The 15,741-nt window shown below is 53.5% G+C and overlaps 1 protein-coding gene across 7 annotated transcripts in view; it reads right to left on the bottom strand.

Moving 5' to 3' along the window:
* The window catches only part of SLC45A4 (solute carrier family 45 member 4), a 69,399-nt gene that overhangs the window by 17,203 nt on the left and 36,455 nt on the right, over positions 1-15,741 (bottom strand). For 6 of the 7 annotated variants that reach the window (XM_074317026.1, XM_074317023.1, XM_074317025.1 and 3 more), the window contains one exon: positions 12,370-13,014. The exons of the other annotated variant lie outside the window; for it this stretch is intronic. In XM_074317026.1, coding sequence (XP_074173127.1) covers positions 12,370-12,613 — 244 coding nt within the window. In that variant the 5' untranslated portion in view covers positions 12,614-13,014. The remainder of the gene's footprint in view (positions 1-12,369; positions 13,015-15,741) is intronic. 7 annotated transcript variants of the gene reach the window in all.

The raw sequence follows: 15,741 nt of genomic DNA, 5'->3' as shown, positions 1-15,741 counted from the left end.
AAATGCTTAGAGTGTCACCGCTTGTGCAAAGACTGTGAGGTCACGGGTGACGGCGGCCACGCTTGGGCACTCGCGATGGCTTCCATTCACTTCGTCTTTTCTCATAAACTGTACTTCTGGCGGGGGTGGGGTGGGGTGGGGCAGGGGACGGCAAAGGTTGCTGCAAATGTTTAACAAAAGACCTGCAATGGACATAGGCACTCACGCTCCTTTTCTCAGCAGACAAAGCCTCCACAGCAACACGTGCTTATGTGCTTAGCTGCGAATTTCATGGTGACATTCAACTCTGAGAGCTGGCTCTTCGTGGGAAATGCTTCAGAGCCTTGAGTAACCCCTGGTGCATTTTCGCCAATGAACCTCGTGGGGAACCCATCAAGAGGGGGTCCCGTTGAGGAGCAGCCGCCCCTGCCCTCCAGGCAGGCACAGGCCCCAGGTCCAGGACCAGGACAGGCAGCCCCCAGCTCAAGTGTGAGGGCCCCCAGGGGACCCTCCAGCAGGGAGGGTCTGTACAAGGCCAGGCGGGGGCAGACACCTCCTCCAGCTGCAGGGAGGGCCACAGCGCTGCAAGGAACATTCCAGAATCCCAGAGCCACAGGAAATAGGGAGGAGGGATGAAAAGAAAGGGCGGTGAGCTCAGGTGCTTTCTTGGGGCTCCACTTGGAACGGCAATACTTGGCCATTTTAAGTGCGAAGGACCCAGGTGTGTGGGTCAGAACTCTCCAGGGGCCTGGGCGGGCCTAGGAGCAGAGGAATGACACACAGGTGTCCCCACACCCGGCTGTGCTCCCCGGAAACTGGCGTTCATCAGGGATGCAGAGCAGGACACATTCCTGGTCCCCAGAACCTCAGCCTGGTGGAGGCAGGTCCTCTTGATGGCAGGGACACGGCGACGACAGTGCTGAGTGGAAAACCATGTGACACAGATGTCACCCAACAGCTGAGTTCACTCATACGTGTTCTCTGTGAGTGGACCACAGCGAAGGGAGCCCAAAAGGTCCCTTATGGATTACTGTGCTGCTGTAGAATGGCTCATGGCCGGTGGACGCAACGTTTAGAAACGGCGCCGTCAAACCGACTGAAGGCTCATGCAGCAAATCCCAGCCGACTCGGGTGGTCTGTCTTCTGGTAAAACGAGTGCTCTTCAGCCACTGCCAGCCCTGCACCCCACGCGGGCTCCCCAACAACTTGGTCATGGGGTCCTGGTCCTTTACACAAGGGGGAGCCTCAAAAGGCCAGTGGGGTGCACTTCCCGCTGGCCAGCTGGAAAGCAGCCTCCTGCTCCTGGGGTGCCCAGCTGGGGGTGCCTTTCCTTCCTGGGGTGCCTGCAGCCCCCTCCGGAGCACGGCTGCTCCCCACCCCAACCACTGAGACAGCCACCCATCTCACAGCTCTTTGAAATGAAGGCTGCAGGAAGCAAACATCTTAATGATGACGCAGCAGGGTTACTATCTAACATGTATAAGCAATTGCATGGCTCTTGGCTTGAGATTCCAGAAGCTTCCTAAGGAGCAGAAAACATGGGGCCTGTGCAGCTGCTCCTGCCTAAACCCAGTTCAAGGTCGATTTCAAGTCCCTGCTGCCTCTCACAGCTACACAGCTCAGTTACTTCCAGAAGCCAATAGCCACCCACAAGGTGGACGGTTTTCCTGACACCCAGGCCTTGGAGGACAACAGTTCTTCAAATTCACCACATCCAGCACCGACTTCCCGATCTGTCACTCCAGATCTAGATCTGTTTTGGGGTCCCCTAACCCAACACCCAATCATGCTGGCAGGAGCTCAGGAGTCACTTCCCAACCCCCTGCCCACCAAAGCCAAACACTGTCACCTTCTACACACCCCACTGTAGACACAAGTGAGGAACCCCTGCTTCCTCGCCTGCAGCCACTCCCCGCGGCCCGGGGTACAGCAAGGGGCCGACTCGGAGACAGACTCCTGTGGACGTCCACCTGCAATGCTGTGTGGGACCCACACCAAGCACAAGGGACTTCCCGCCTGGATGTCTCTCAGTGGCCAGCAGCTCCCCTGTGGGGGAGGGGAGGGCGGGTAGCGTGTGCCACACTCCGAGTGACCTGCATGACCCATGACCTCAGGAGGCAAAGGGGCAATTCCTACCTCTACTTAAAGTCTGAGCTAGTGTTCTCAGCCTCCACCTTCACTCTGCAGACACACCTTCCTGCTTTCCTGAAGAACACCCCTCACTTCCTCATTTCTAGGCTGAAGGCTGCCTGGAAGAGGCCCCCCTAGGCTCACGTGGAACAGTAAGAGGACAGATGGAAGCCATGTTCTAGCACGGAGCCTTGCTGGGGGTCGGGGACAAACCGTGCGAGGTGGCCAAAGAAGTGCCACGGACACGACCAAACAGGAGCAGTGGACACAGGGCAGGCGTGGCCTCGGCTGGGAAAGGCCCAGAGGTCTCTGCCGGGAGTGGGGTGGGGGTGGGGGCAAGTCCAAGAGCAGAGCGGATTGTGCTGACACCTGGACCGAGCACCAGAGACTCCCCCCAAGGTCACACAATAATGGAGCGTGGTCAGGACAGGCTGCCCCACCCACCTGCACAGCCGGCAGGCAGGGTCCCCGATGCCCCAGGCCCGATGACACAGGAAGGCCACATCCCAGCCCGTGGCACTGGACCAGGTCCAGCTCTGGCCCCCCTCCTGGCAGCCGAGAGCGGTTATCCTGCCTGGTGACCATGGAGCTGGCTCAGTGTGTCTCTCCTCTCAGTGCTGGCCAGCCCTCCCTGAGGACAGAAGCTGTCATTGTCTGTGGTGTCCCGATGCAGGATGCCCACCTCCCACGGAAGGTGAAACTCTCGGGCCTGGAGATGCACCAGAGCCACCGAGGAGGCAAGGGCTGGGTGTGTCCCCGGCCTCACACCCAGGAACCTGCTGAACCCCAACTGACAGGAACAGGAAACCAGCAGTGAGAGCCGCCTCCTGTGCTCACATGCCTCCCCCTTCTCCACTTAGCTGAACCGATTAAGAGGCAGAGGCCTGTGGGCCCGGTTCTAAATCCTGAGTGTCAGTTACAGGGGGCCTGACAAGCACCTCAAACCCTGTGTGCTGTGTCTACATGGCCTGCTTCCGATTTGGCTGTGGCTGTCGTGCTCCGACATCACCATCTAACAGGATAACCACGAAGAAGAGGAGGATGGATTCACGGTCGCGACTGTGGGGAGGGAGCCAAGGCCCTGCCCTCGTTCCCCTGCAAGGACGGAAGGGCTGCAGCCCTGCCTCTGCCTCGGGTGGCAGAGGACAGGAAGTGCTGCTCGTCAGGCCCCGGGGGGCCCCGGGCCAGAACACTCATCCCACAGGCAGCCAGGCTCACCGTCAGGATTTACAGTGACAGAGAAATGGACACGGGCGGGGCAGGAGTCTACAAGGAATCCAAAGAAAAACAGGCCTTGCTTGGAACTGACGAAACAATGTAACCCCTCCCCAGACTCCATGCTGCCTCCCCCACACTGCCCGCCTGAGCAGAGGCGCCTGAGCAGAGCCGGCCACCCTGGGTGGCTCTGGGACTTTTCGCCTCCATCTCTCCGACCATGGTCCACCCAACAGACAAGCGTCCGGCGAGTAGCCCTGGGCCTTTCCTCCCGTCCAGCCCTGACCACCTCAAAGGGAAACGCCAAGTTGGAGTTTCCCCCAGTTCCCATTTTGTGATTCGGCTCCATCCAGACTTGTAGATAAAGTATTTCTAACAAAGTCACTTCCATTAGGTTGGGGTTTCTTCAACTTCCTTTCTGTGATGGTCTCAAACCAGTTTACAAGCTGTAAGATACGCCCAGAGCCACGCTTCCTTTAAAAGGCGGGCAAACGGCCTGTCCTGACCCTGAGATGAATCCTATTTACACTTAGATGCACTTGTGTCTGTATAAGACTTAAACAGAGAATGTTTTCACGTCCTGGGGCATGTTCTGTTGTGGACACAATCTACGCTGTTTCCACAGACACAAAGTCTTCTGTCTTCTCTAATCCATGTGTGTACACGGTTCATACTCTGTCACTATAATTCTGAAAATTGTAATGATCTAGTAAGTTTGGAAACTGTAATGATGTGATATAGTGCTTGCTTACTATTAACACACTGTTGATGCTCTACCAGTGGTCTATGTGCAATGTTGAAAAAGGGAAGACCATCTCCCGTTTCTCTGTGAGTCACCTCCTTGGAGTAGCACATAGACCTCCCATGATCGGACCCCCGCCTGCCAGGGCCAGATCTCTCACTGCCCTGCTGCACCAGTCACGGCTTCCCTAACACACCACCCCTTCCTCTACGCCACACGCTTCATGCACTGACTCCCACTTACTCTTTGTACCTACTCGGCCCAGCACCACCTGCTCAATGCAGCCTCCCCACTTCCTGCCCCCTTTTCAGTTGAGTAGCCTCTGTCCTTAGCCGCTGACCCCCATGCTTGCCTTCACTAGAGGAGACAACGCCTGGTACTCTACCTGTCCTTCTCCAGACCACAAACCACGACCTTCACCGCAGGCCAGAAGGAGACCCCGCACAGGCACGCCCCGACAGACAGCCGCCCCCCAGGCCTCCGACCTAGAGCCCTTGCTCCCTGGGCCCAGGGCTCCAGCAGTCGCACGCTCGCCCTCATCACACCCACCCTTTGGCCCCGAGTCTGCGTCCCCTTCTGGGCCCTGGCTGCTCCAGCTCAGCTCCAGCGCCTGGCACGGCACCTGGCGCCATGCAGGTAGGGCTCAGGGTTCAATGAAAGAATACAGTCACATAACTCCTTGGGAAAAATGACTACAGTTGACATTTCATTGTTTCTAAAATACAATGATCTGAAACGCAAGGAAATTCAGACTTCCCAAGCCAAACAAAACAGCCCTGCACAGAAGTTTTCCAGTTACTCTGATCGAAACTCAGGAGGCCGTGACCACGTCCTCCCTGAGTCGTGGCTGCCCCTCTGGTGGCCGCTCGCTTCCCACAGTTGGTTTTGACTGTGTTTGGGAGGCACTGCAGGCCCCCAGGCAGGACGACATGTGTCCTGAATTCTCTCCCACTGGACAAGGGCGGGCAGCCTGCCATCTCCCTGCCCGGGCCATGTGTCACTCTTCAGGTTTCCTTAGTCTCTAAGCAGCAGGAAACGCAGTGTTTAGTTGGATATTATGTAGGGCCCAAATATTGTTTTTACATTTTAAAAATTGTGGTAAAATGTACCTAATGGGCCACTGACCGTTGTGAGCACGTTTAAGTGCACAGTTCTGTGAACTAAGCACATTCCCGTCGGGGTGCAGCTGTCACCCTCATCCACCCACAGAACTCAGTCACCTTCCCAAACGGACACTGCCCCATGGAACACTCAGTCCCCCGCCCCAGCCCCTGGCCCCCACCGTCTACTTTCTGTCCATGGATCTGACTGCTCTGGGGACCTCACACAAGTGGAGCCATGCAGTATTTGTCCTTTGTACCTGCACCGTTTCACTAAGACTGACGCCTTAAGGGCCCCTCCAATTCTGCCCATTTACCATCCCCTCCTTCTCGGCACCTCCAGCCCCGTGGCCCCACCGAGCAGATGGCACTGGGTGCAGCCTCCCCCTCGCTCCAGGTGGCAGCGACGCTGAGCCCAGCGCTCTCTCTACACAGGGAAGGACTGACCGCTGGACAATCGGCCCCTGCATCCCACCTGGGGACAGCCTGTGCACCCCAGCCCTACACCAGGCAGGGGCTCGCTGTGGGGCGTCCACAGCAGGCACAGTACCCAGGGCGCTGTGGGGAGCAGAGGAGACCTGCGCCTGCCCTCAGGGGCTGAGACCCACTGCCAAAGAGAAGCCACGGGCTGAGCCCAGTGCTAGGAAGGGAAAACCATCCCCAGAGAGCCTTCTGCTACAATCCTCCAGGCTAGTACAGCGCCAGTTTCCAGCCATCTGAGAAGAAGCCGCTTAGCGCCTAGTGACACGTTCAATTACGAAAAGAATTATTCTAACCCAGTAGGAAATACAGATGAAGAAAGGGTCACTACTCTTCAGTATGCCACAGAATTACCATGTCAGCCCTCAGAGCCCGGGTCCGGGGTGCTGGCGACAGTGTGAGCTGCGTTGGGTGCGCCCATGGCTGGGGAAAGCCCTAGGGGGTGGCGGCCACCTCCCACGGTGAAGGTGAGGCTCAGCAGACGTGAGACAGCGGCCGGTGGGGAGCTCTGCTGTCCCTTTGCTGGGAACTCCATGGCTCACTCCTCACCTTCCCCGATCCCAGACCACGTGTCCTTCCCTCCTGACTCTGGCCAGTGTTTCACCTACCGCGGAGGTTGCAGAGCTCCCCCCATGTTCACCGACACTGCGCTCACCAGACACTGTGGGTGGAGAACCAGCAGGGGAGGCGACAAGCTCTCCCACCTAACTGGGTTGTTGGGACCACAATAAAAGCTGCTATAGGAATCGAGATGATCACCCCCGGGGCCCCACACACTTAGCCACCTCCTAGTGACCTTTTCTCCTTCCATCCTCCCTGATGGGCGGCTGTGGGCCGGCAGGTACGTCTCCCTGCTCTGTGTCCCCAAACGCCAGCCCTGTATCACTAGGTCCCCCAACGCAGCTGAGCTAGAATGCCAGCTGGAGGGAGGGGCCGAACTCAGTTAGAGACCCCTGTGGAAGGCTCTGCATAGCACACAGCCCACCAGCCACAGCCAACAGAGGACTGTGGCCAACAGAGGACGGAAGGCCTCTACGCAAATAAACGGACGGCTTTAGGACTACAAAGCCAGAAGTACGGTAACAGCAAAACCTACTGCTTGCTTCCACTGTCAGGAAACAGAATAGCTTACCACCAAGTACGCGGAGACCCACACACTGTCAGACACTTCCCGAGAGCGACACACGCATCCCCTTCCCCAGCAGCTCCACTCGGGGGGCTCCAGGAGGTGGGGGCCCCACGCATCCGCAGCCACGAGGGCGTCCACCCTTGGACAAGGAGCTGATGAGCAGCACAGGCTTCTGAAGGCATCTTCCCTGACCAACTGCAGTGCCACTGCGCCTCCTACAAGCGGGCCGAGCCGAGGACGTGCCACACCCGGGGCCGATGCGGAACCCAAGAAGAAATCAGATCTCTGGGCTGTGACAAGAGCATGTGGACGTATCGGGCGTCTAAGAAGTGTCAACCTCCCCTTCACCAACAAGTCATCCATTGATTCATCCCTTCTGCAGACACAAAGTGAGCCTCTCCCAGGAGCCCAGCCGCGAGCGATGGACTTGGCCACAAGGGCACTGCACCGCGTCTGGGGACACTGGGGGCTGGGGGCCAGTCAGGGGCCAGTCGCCGCACGGTAACAACAGAAGCCGACAGACTGACTCACAGCAGTCAGCACTCGCACCATCAGTGGTGCCAGTTTAACACGTCAGTGAACTGGCCAAGACCAACTGTCACGTGCCAACGCTCTGACTTGGCTGATTCTGGCTTAAAAACTTTTCTCCTAATGTCTGTGATGGCAGAGTTCGAACTTACTTCCCCCAGTTTTCAGTTGATTTTCAGCTGATTTTCTAATAACATCCGTTTTCAGCTGATTTTCAGTGGGAAATGTTTCTTTGGGGCATCAACCTTCCCGAAGAGAAACGGCAGACTTCTTATTGTTTGAGGACACAAATTGCAATGTCAGGTGGTTAGAGCAGTTTCTTCTAAAGCATTTCCCCACCGTCTAACATGATGACTACGTAGGTGATGGGGAAAGAGAGGCACTTCAACTACAAAGCGGGAAACAACTACCGACTGCCGTGTGACAAGTCACGTGCCCCATGGTGGTGGCGCAGGCGGGCCCAGCTGTGTGAGGTGGTCTGGCTCGGGTCTCTCCCAGGGCTCAGCCAGGGAAGGCTGCTGCCACGCTCGCCCACCTGAGGGACGAAGGACTCGGTCTCTCGCAGACTCCCAGACGGAGAGCCTCAGGTCCCCACTGCTGCTGGCTGAGGCCCCCCTCAATTTCTAGCCCCATGGGTCTCTCCAAGGTGGCAGCTTGACTATTCAAAGTGTATCAGCCAAGAGGGCAAAAGACAGCCTTCGGCCCAGATGAAGCTGTGCTTTTGTCACCTAGTGATGAAGTGACATCCTCTCACTGGGGACAGTCTGTTGGTTCAAAGAAAATTCTCAAGGAGAGGGGATCCCACAGGCCATGAAAACCAGGTGGTGGGAACACTGGGGACCGTCTCAGAGGCTGCGGCCACAGCAGGTCCCCATGGTCTCCGGGATGCCACTAATCCTCCGCCCTGACCCCTCTGTGTAACAGCCATTTTATTTATTAGAAATGAGAAATCTAAAAAACAGTGTTCTAAGCTGGACTATAAGAAACTAGAAAGAGAGTAAATTAAAATCCAAGTAGGCAGAAGAAAAACATGAACAGCATAAATTAATGAAACAGGAAATGGACAAACAATAGAGAAATCAATGAAATAAAAAATGAGTCTTGGAAAAGATGGATAAAATTGATAAACGTTTACCCAGACTGATAAAGGAATAAAGAGACGATGCAAATGCCCGGTATCACCAAGATCCTACAGACAAAAAAAGCTACTAGAAATAACAAGCAAGTTTAGCAAGACTACTAGCTCAATAGATACAAATATTTTTATATTTCCGTATATAGTGATTTACAATCAGAAATTAAAGTTAAAACAGTATAATAGCATAACACAATTAAACACTTAGAGATAACTTAAAATCTGTGTGAGACCTGTATACTGAAAACCATAAAATATTCCTAGGAGAAATTAAAGACCTAAATGTACAGAGAAAACATACCATGCTTATCGACTGGAGGATTCAATACTGAAATGTCAATTCTCTCAAAATTAATCCATAGATGCAATGCAATCGCAGTAAAAATCTAGCAGGCTTTTTTGGTAGAAATTGATACACTAATTATAAGCTTTCTATGAAAATGCGAAGGACCTAAAATAGCCAAAACAAGTTTTAAAAAGTACAATGAAGTCAGAGACCCTACATTTCCTAATTTTAAGATGAAAAATAAAACTACAGTAATTTGGTGGCTGGTCAGCTCGGTTGGTTAGACTTTGGTGCTGATAATACCAAGGTTGCCGGTTCGATTCCCACATGGGCCACTGTGAGCTGCGCCCTCCTTAAAAAAAAAAATACTACGGTAATTAAGCCATCGCGGTATTGAGGACAGGATGACTAACTAGAACAGTCTAGAAACAGACTCACATATAGGTGGTCAGTTAATCATCAACAAAGGTGCCATGGTTTTCAGTGGGAAAGGATGGTCTTTTTACAAGTGGCATTGGAACAACTGGATTTCTCTATGCCACAGGGAGGGGGGACCTTCAACTCTTACTGTTCACAAAAATTCAAAATGTGTACAGACCGAAATGTGAGAGCTACAACTATAAAACACGTAGAAGAAAACATTAAGAGAAAATTATTATGACCCTGGGTCAGGCAAAGCTTTCTTAGTTAAAACAAAAAAAGAATAAAAGAAAAAAAATGACATGCTAGGTTTCACCTACATTTAAAACTTTTGATTTTAACATACCACTAAGATAATGAAAGAGAAATCACAGACTGGGGTAAAACACTTGCAAACATGTATCTGATAAAGGACTTTTCTCAAGAATATACAAAGAAATCTTGCAACAGTAAGAAAAACAACCTAATCAAAATATCAGCAAAAAATCTGAAACACACCTTCCCTGAGAAGATATCTGATGCCCAGAAAGCACATGACGAGATGCTAACACCAGCACAGGTGTCCCTTGGTACCCATGGGGAATGGTTCCAGGACCCTCACCCCCACCCACCCCCCGCCAGGTACCAAAATCCCAGGATGCTTTTCAAGTCCCTTAGTGGGCCCTCAGTGACATGGAGGGCCCACTGTATTCATTAGGGAAACGCAAGTGTGCTGAGGACGTGAAGACACGGGCTCACAAACTATTGGAGGAAATGAACAGCCTCTTGTTATAAAAGGAAACCTCACTCAGCACATGAGCCAGCAGCCCCACTGCCAGGCCTCTAGCTCAGGAGAAACAGAACTGTCCACACAAAGACCTGTGGGTGACCTGCTCCCAGCTTTATTTACAGCAGCTCCCAAGGCCCATCAGCGGAGCGACGGGTAAACAAAGGGGCGTGTCCGTTCAGAGGACGACGAGGCAGCATTAAACCCGATGAAGGACTGGCTCCTGCAGTGCGCAGGCGGCTCCATCACCAAAGCGCTAGGCCAGCTCAGGGACCAGACCACATACGGGGATTCCACGGATGCAAACTCCCAGAAAGGCCACGGTGACGGGCAGATTAGTGATGGCTGCTGGGGGGGTGGGGGGGGCTGCGTAGACTGATGTGAGAGGCCACTAGGGAGGCTTCTGGGGCGATGAAAATGCACCTGGTCTCGACTGTGGACACACCTGTGGACATGTACCAAGCGGCTCAAACTGTCCATTGAGAGTGGGAAATGTGACTGTTTCAGCTTCAATAATTACTAATATACCAAATCCAACAGCGGACACTGCACCTCTGGGTTCGGCAGACAGCTTCTTAAAGAAACTCCAACTCAATCCGACAAAATTTTGATCACTATGTTGCCCTTTTGAGTGCAAAGACCAACCCTGAAAAATAAATTGGGCTATTGTCTGGACTCCACCAAAGCACAGCTAAGAACAATTTTCATTAAGTGCCATTCCATGAACCTACAAAAAACACCCTCCATTCAGGAGTCCTGCTCTCAGCCTGAACATGACCTGTGTAATGTTTAGGGTCAACAATAATTCCCTTCATCCCCGTCAGGTGAGGCGACCACAGCCACACCTATTTATTACAATGCTCCCATTTTGAGTCATTTCTGGAAGTTTACATGGAACAGACATCCCATAACTTTCAAAAGCTACCTTTAATCTGTAGCATATGTATTACACAGTAAAATACATAATATATGTTATCCCAGATTATGGAAAACCTATGCAAGTCGCAAGTAATACATTAAATACTCAAGACCAAACAATGAAATGTACTGTGCTGTATAGAAACTGAGACGCATAACCCCTGAAGTGTAAACCGCCATGGAGCTGTGGGAGTGCTGGGGTTTTAAGCCGTAATGCACGGAACCCATCACCAAATTTGGGAGTAACAGTGGCCCCGGAGCGCTGGCATACAGTGGGCACTCATGAACGTGAGAATAAACCCGCAGGATAAAGGCAGAGCTGAAAGGACGGGAGGGAGACCTGTACCTCCCCGACTCTCAGAAAAGGTCCTGATCGTCCTCAGGACAACTTTTAAAGGTGAAAAATAAAACACGTGGGATGGATTACAGAGGGAAAAGCATGTTTACACACAGCAACCTCAACACTGAGCGCGCTATGCGTGCTGCTTGACTAAAGTGTTACCTGACGAGATGCACAGCGGGTACAGTAAATATGCAATTAAAATAATCGCGGTACAAGCGGTATTTCTACACACGGGCTACCACGGCAACGGGCGGTCAGTCTGTGCGCTGACAGCCCGGGGCCACTGCCCACTCACAACACTCCAGGTTGCAGACCCTTACACTTACCTAACTGAGCCGCACGGGGGGCTGAGTTAGGGCTCACGGAATAGTTGACTAAGATTGGAGAAAAACATGTTGACCACCAACAAAATAAGCAGGTTTTTAAAATATTTTACCAAGCACCCTGTGAAACTCTAGAATGAAACTAAGCTTTTAAATAGCTTGGCCCCTTCCCCAAGTCTCCGAGAAGTTGGCAAATTACAGGTTTTGAAACTCCTTTAGACAACAAACGAGACACTGACAAAATGCTCCAGGCCGGAGGCACCCGCAGTCTGGAAGGAACGGCAGCAGCTCTTTCGCACGACACCTGTGCTGCTGCCCTCGGTGTGACTGAATCCAGCATCTCTGGAAATGCCCATCAGTCGGCCACCTAAGGGCCACCGTAAACTCAGACATGGGTCAGCAGTGACCATGACAGGAAGAAGGTAACAGACCAGCAGGATTCGTGGCTTCCTACCGCCAGGCACTGCTCCAAGGGCTGGCCTCTGCCTGACAGGCTGGTCTGTGTTGACCCTCACCTTCCAGAGCAGGGACTGGAGCCACAGGCAAGGAGGGTCCCTGGCTCGCGCAGGATGTCACCACTGGTGGCCGCATCCAGGAGGGCTGGGGCAGGGCGATGGGTACCTCAGGAGATGGCACCGCCCAGTGGGAACTGACCCATGTCCACTGCACTCACCCAAACCCCTGATTCTGCATCAATACCCAAGGACCACCCCCGCCACTGCCCCAGTTTAAGACAGGAGGAGAAGCAGTCGGAGCAGGATGAAGGGAGAAAAGCCCAGGACGCACGTCCCCAGGGCGCCCGAGGACACTTGAGCCCATGTGACGGACACACCCTGCGTGCCGGGCTTGCTCAGAGCCGGGGCGGCCGCACTCACCGATCTGCAGCAGGATTGGGGTGACCAGGGCCGTCTCCATGGCGTAACAGAACTCACGGCCAAACATCACGGCCCCATGCATGACCCACAGGCGCACGGGGATCCGGTCGATGGAGCCCTCGCTGACAGTCTCGTCGCGCGGCTCCGGCTCCGAGCTCCCGGGCTTCTGCGGGTCCGGCAGGGGTACAGGCAGCTCCTGAACTTGCATAGATTCCGAGTCGGCATTCTGCGGAGCCATTCTCATCACCACCAAAAATATATGTGTGTGTATATATTTACTCTAACTATATAAATAATACTATCATATATCTTTAAGGATAAATTAAGACGTCTTCTCTCTCTGCTTCCGCTGCTTTCCGCGGCAAGTAATACTTATATTCCTCTTTGTACAAACAGGTGGCTCGCGACTTTTCACAGTCGCATGCGACTCGCAGCAAAACAGAACGATTTTTGGTTGGATTTTAAACATATGGCTTGCTGGTTTACTGTGAATTAGAGTTAAAAATCCATAATTGCCATTCAGTTAATACCAGTTTCATCATTATGACTGAAGAGGTGCTGAAGTTGTTTGTCTTGCTACAGAGAGGCGGGAGGCTGACACAAAAAGGAGGTCCACCGTTGCTCCCCATCGAGCGACTGGCTGGTCTGCAAAAGAGGAAAACCACCCTGCAGTCAGCGGGGCCTGAGGCTGCCACCCGCAGGCCCTGACCACGCAGTCCTCTGGGCACTCTGTGGGGAAACAAACAAAACTGCCCTGACCTCTGGAGAAAACCACCTTTCCTTACACGGAATTTCATCCTTGGGGGAGGACTGAGATGGGGACCACGGGGAAGCCGGATCAGAGGAAGCAGCTGGGCAGAGGAAGAGCTCGGAGCTGCATCTTCACAGGAACAGTCCCCACCCAGCTCAGGGGACCGGGGACCTGGGGTGTGGGAGCCCGGAGCAGGGAAGGCGTGAGGCCGTGGATGACACGTTGTGGACCAAGGTGGAGGGGCTGGGGGACGTGGAGACACTGAAAAACCAAAGGAGATGCTGCCTGGGGGCGGGGGGGCGGAGCCAGCGTGGGGGCGCTCGTCACCCGACTGGGGAGGTGGCGTGGGCTGGCTCGAGGGTGGTCCTTGGCCCTCTGGGTTACACAGCCTTCCGATACTCACGAAAGTTATAGCCCCACCCTGGAAAGACACGTGCACTTGTGCCAAGCTCCGATATCGGGTCTAGGGGCTCAGACGCCCAGACTGCACACAACATGCCCGGGCTTGGGGGGGGAATCTGTCCCCAGTCCTACGTATCCACCGTCCTGCACGAATACACCACAATAAAGCGTCAGCTGCCTGGGCTCTAACTACAATTGTCCCCTTGGACAGGTTTGAGGAAAATGAGGTCCATCTGTCCCGTGCCAAGGGACCTTCTGGCAAGACAGGGACCTTCCGGATGGGCTGCCAGACACGGGGCCCCGTTCAGTCTAAAGTGCATTAAAACAGGTGACCGCAAATGGTGTTTGCGTCCTAAGACCACTAAGGTGGGTCTTTACCAAAAATGTTCAACTGGTTTAAAAAGCAACTACTTCTAGGTAATAGTCACTGAACCCAAGCTGACCTTCTTCAGCCCCTTCTCCCCAGAAGGAACCAGACGGCCTTCGCTCAGCCCACGTGGGCAGCCCTGCAGGTGATGGCAGGACCCCAGCTTGGCTGCTGGGGGCAAAGCTAGAGCTGCTCTGCGCTCGGGGCCCCTGCTCCCCACCTGGGGTTCCTCTCTTGCACTGACACTTCCTTGGGAATCACAGGTCCAAGCAGCCCTACCTGTCTTTGGAAAATCCCCCCAATGTTCCCACCGGTCCCCACTACGGCCCTTACTTGGGGTTCCTCTCAAATGTCCCGTGTCCTTTACCATATAATTACTATCTCAGTTTAAACCAGTGTTTCCAAACAGTCACCCTCCTACAATCTTTTTAAAAAATGTTACTGTGAAACTATTTCTAACATATACTAAGTAATCAGCCCGAGTTAACGTCTCTGCTCCATCCCCACCCTTCAAGGTGATTCCTATCCTGGGACACAGTAACACCACCCCCCTTTCTGTCAAGCTCACACCAAAACTGGGTCAATGATTTGAAATACCTTTTGCCACCAGACAAGATGGATCATTTTTATGGGAAGAAAGTATATCCAGACAGGTTTTTAAAAGCCTAAGTTGGCTTTTGGCAGGAATGCTAGTAATTAGTTTTCTAAGGAATTCTAATGACTTAATTATAACCATGAGCCGCTGCAGTTCTGTCCCACTGCCCGACCCGCGGCTGTATCCATCTGAGGCTCAGGTCTGAAATAAAGCTGTCGTTTCGGCAGCAGCGAAGCACTAGGCAATAACATCCTGTAGCAAGTATGCTCGCGTTGTGCCAGGCAATGGTTCTCCTCCAGGGGCAGTTCTGTACCCCCGGGACACAGGGCAATGTCTGGAGACCTCTGTGGTTGTCACTCTCGGGTGGGGGTGTTACTGCACCCCGTGGGTGGAGGCCAGGGACAGTGCTCAGCGTCCTAAGTGCACGGGACGCCACCCAGCAGAGGAAGACCCAGCCCAAAGGTCACTGTGCCGAAATTGGGAAGCTGTTCTAGGTTACTATTAACGAGAAAGAAGCTTTCTTTAAAAATGCTGAAACCCTCAACTATTACACTTTGAATCAACTAGACCAGACGTTGCAAACTCAACTTCACTAGCACTTGGTTCTACTAACTCAGTCTTTGCTCAAAGCAGAATAGGAAAGCGCAGGGGAGCTCAAGCCACTTGCTGCCCGAGAACGAGGAGGTGGTCTCCAAGGCCTGGTTTATAAGAGGACAAGGGGTCCACATGGTGGCATTTTGGGTGGCTTATTTCCAAAGAGTGAGAAGCGCTGAGAAGGCCCCCAAAGCAGCATGGCCGCCCGCGTCACTCAGACTCGGGCTCGGTTCCACCCAGTGGCAGGTCTGAGTCGTCAGCCCGAGCCGTGAGCAGGACATCACTCTCTTTCCTGGAAAAGCCAAGGAGAGTACAGAATTGGACACGTAGGGAGGGAAGCCACATGTTGACAAAACCATCAGACCCCCTGCAAAACAGACAGCGATGCCTCCGTGTTTGGGGTTCCCTATCAAATGTCTGAAAATGCTCCAAGATTGGCTGTCAAACACAAGGTGGAGAGGAAGAAGACGAGCAGTGGACTTCTCGAGGACCAGAAGTCTCCGATCATGTTGCCTCCCGCACGGTTGGGGGGGAGGAGCAGCTACCGAGCAGGTGGTCAAAGCCACCTAACCGGTGAGCAGGGTCTGCTTCATACGGAGAGTCCTCCCAGGTCAGCTGATGGCCCAGGAAGCTGCGTCCAGACACACACAGCTCCCACACACA

Source organism: Rhinolophus sinicus, linkage group LG12 (assembly GCF_036562045.2).
Source record: "Rhinolophus sinicus isolate RSC01 linkage group LG12, ASM3656204v1, whole genome shotgun sequence".
NCBI classification, from domain to species: domain Eukaryota; kingdom Metazoa; phylum Chordata; class Mammalia; order Chiroptera; family Rhinolophidae; genus Rhinolophus; species Rhinolophus sinicus.
The sequence above is the reverse complement of the archived record's forward strand: the minus strand, read 5'-3'. Positions and strand labels throughout refer to the sequence as shown.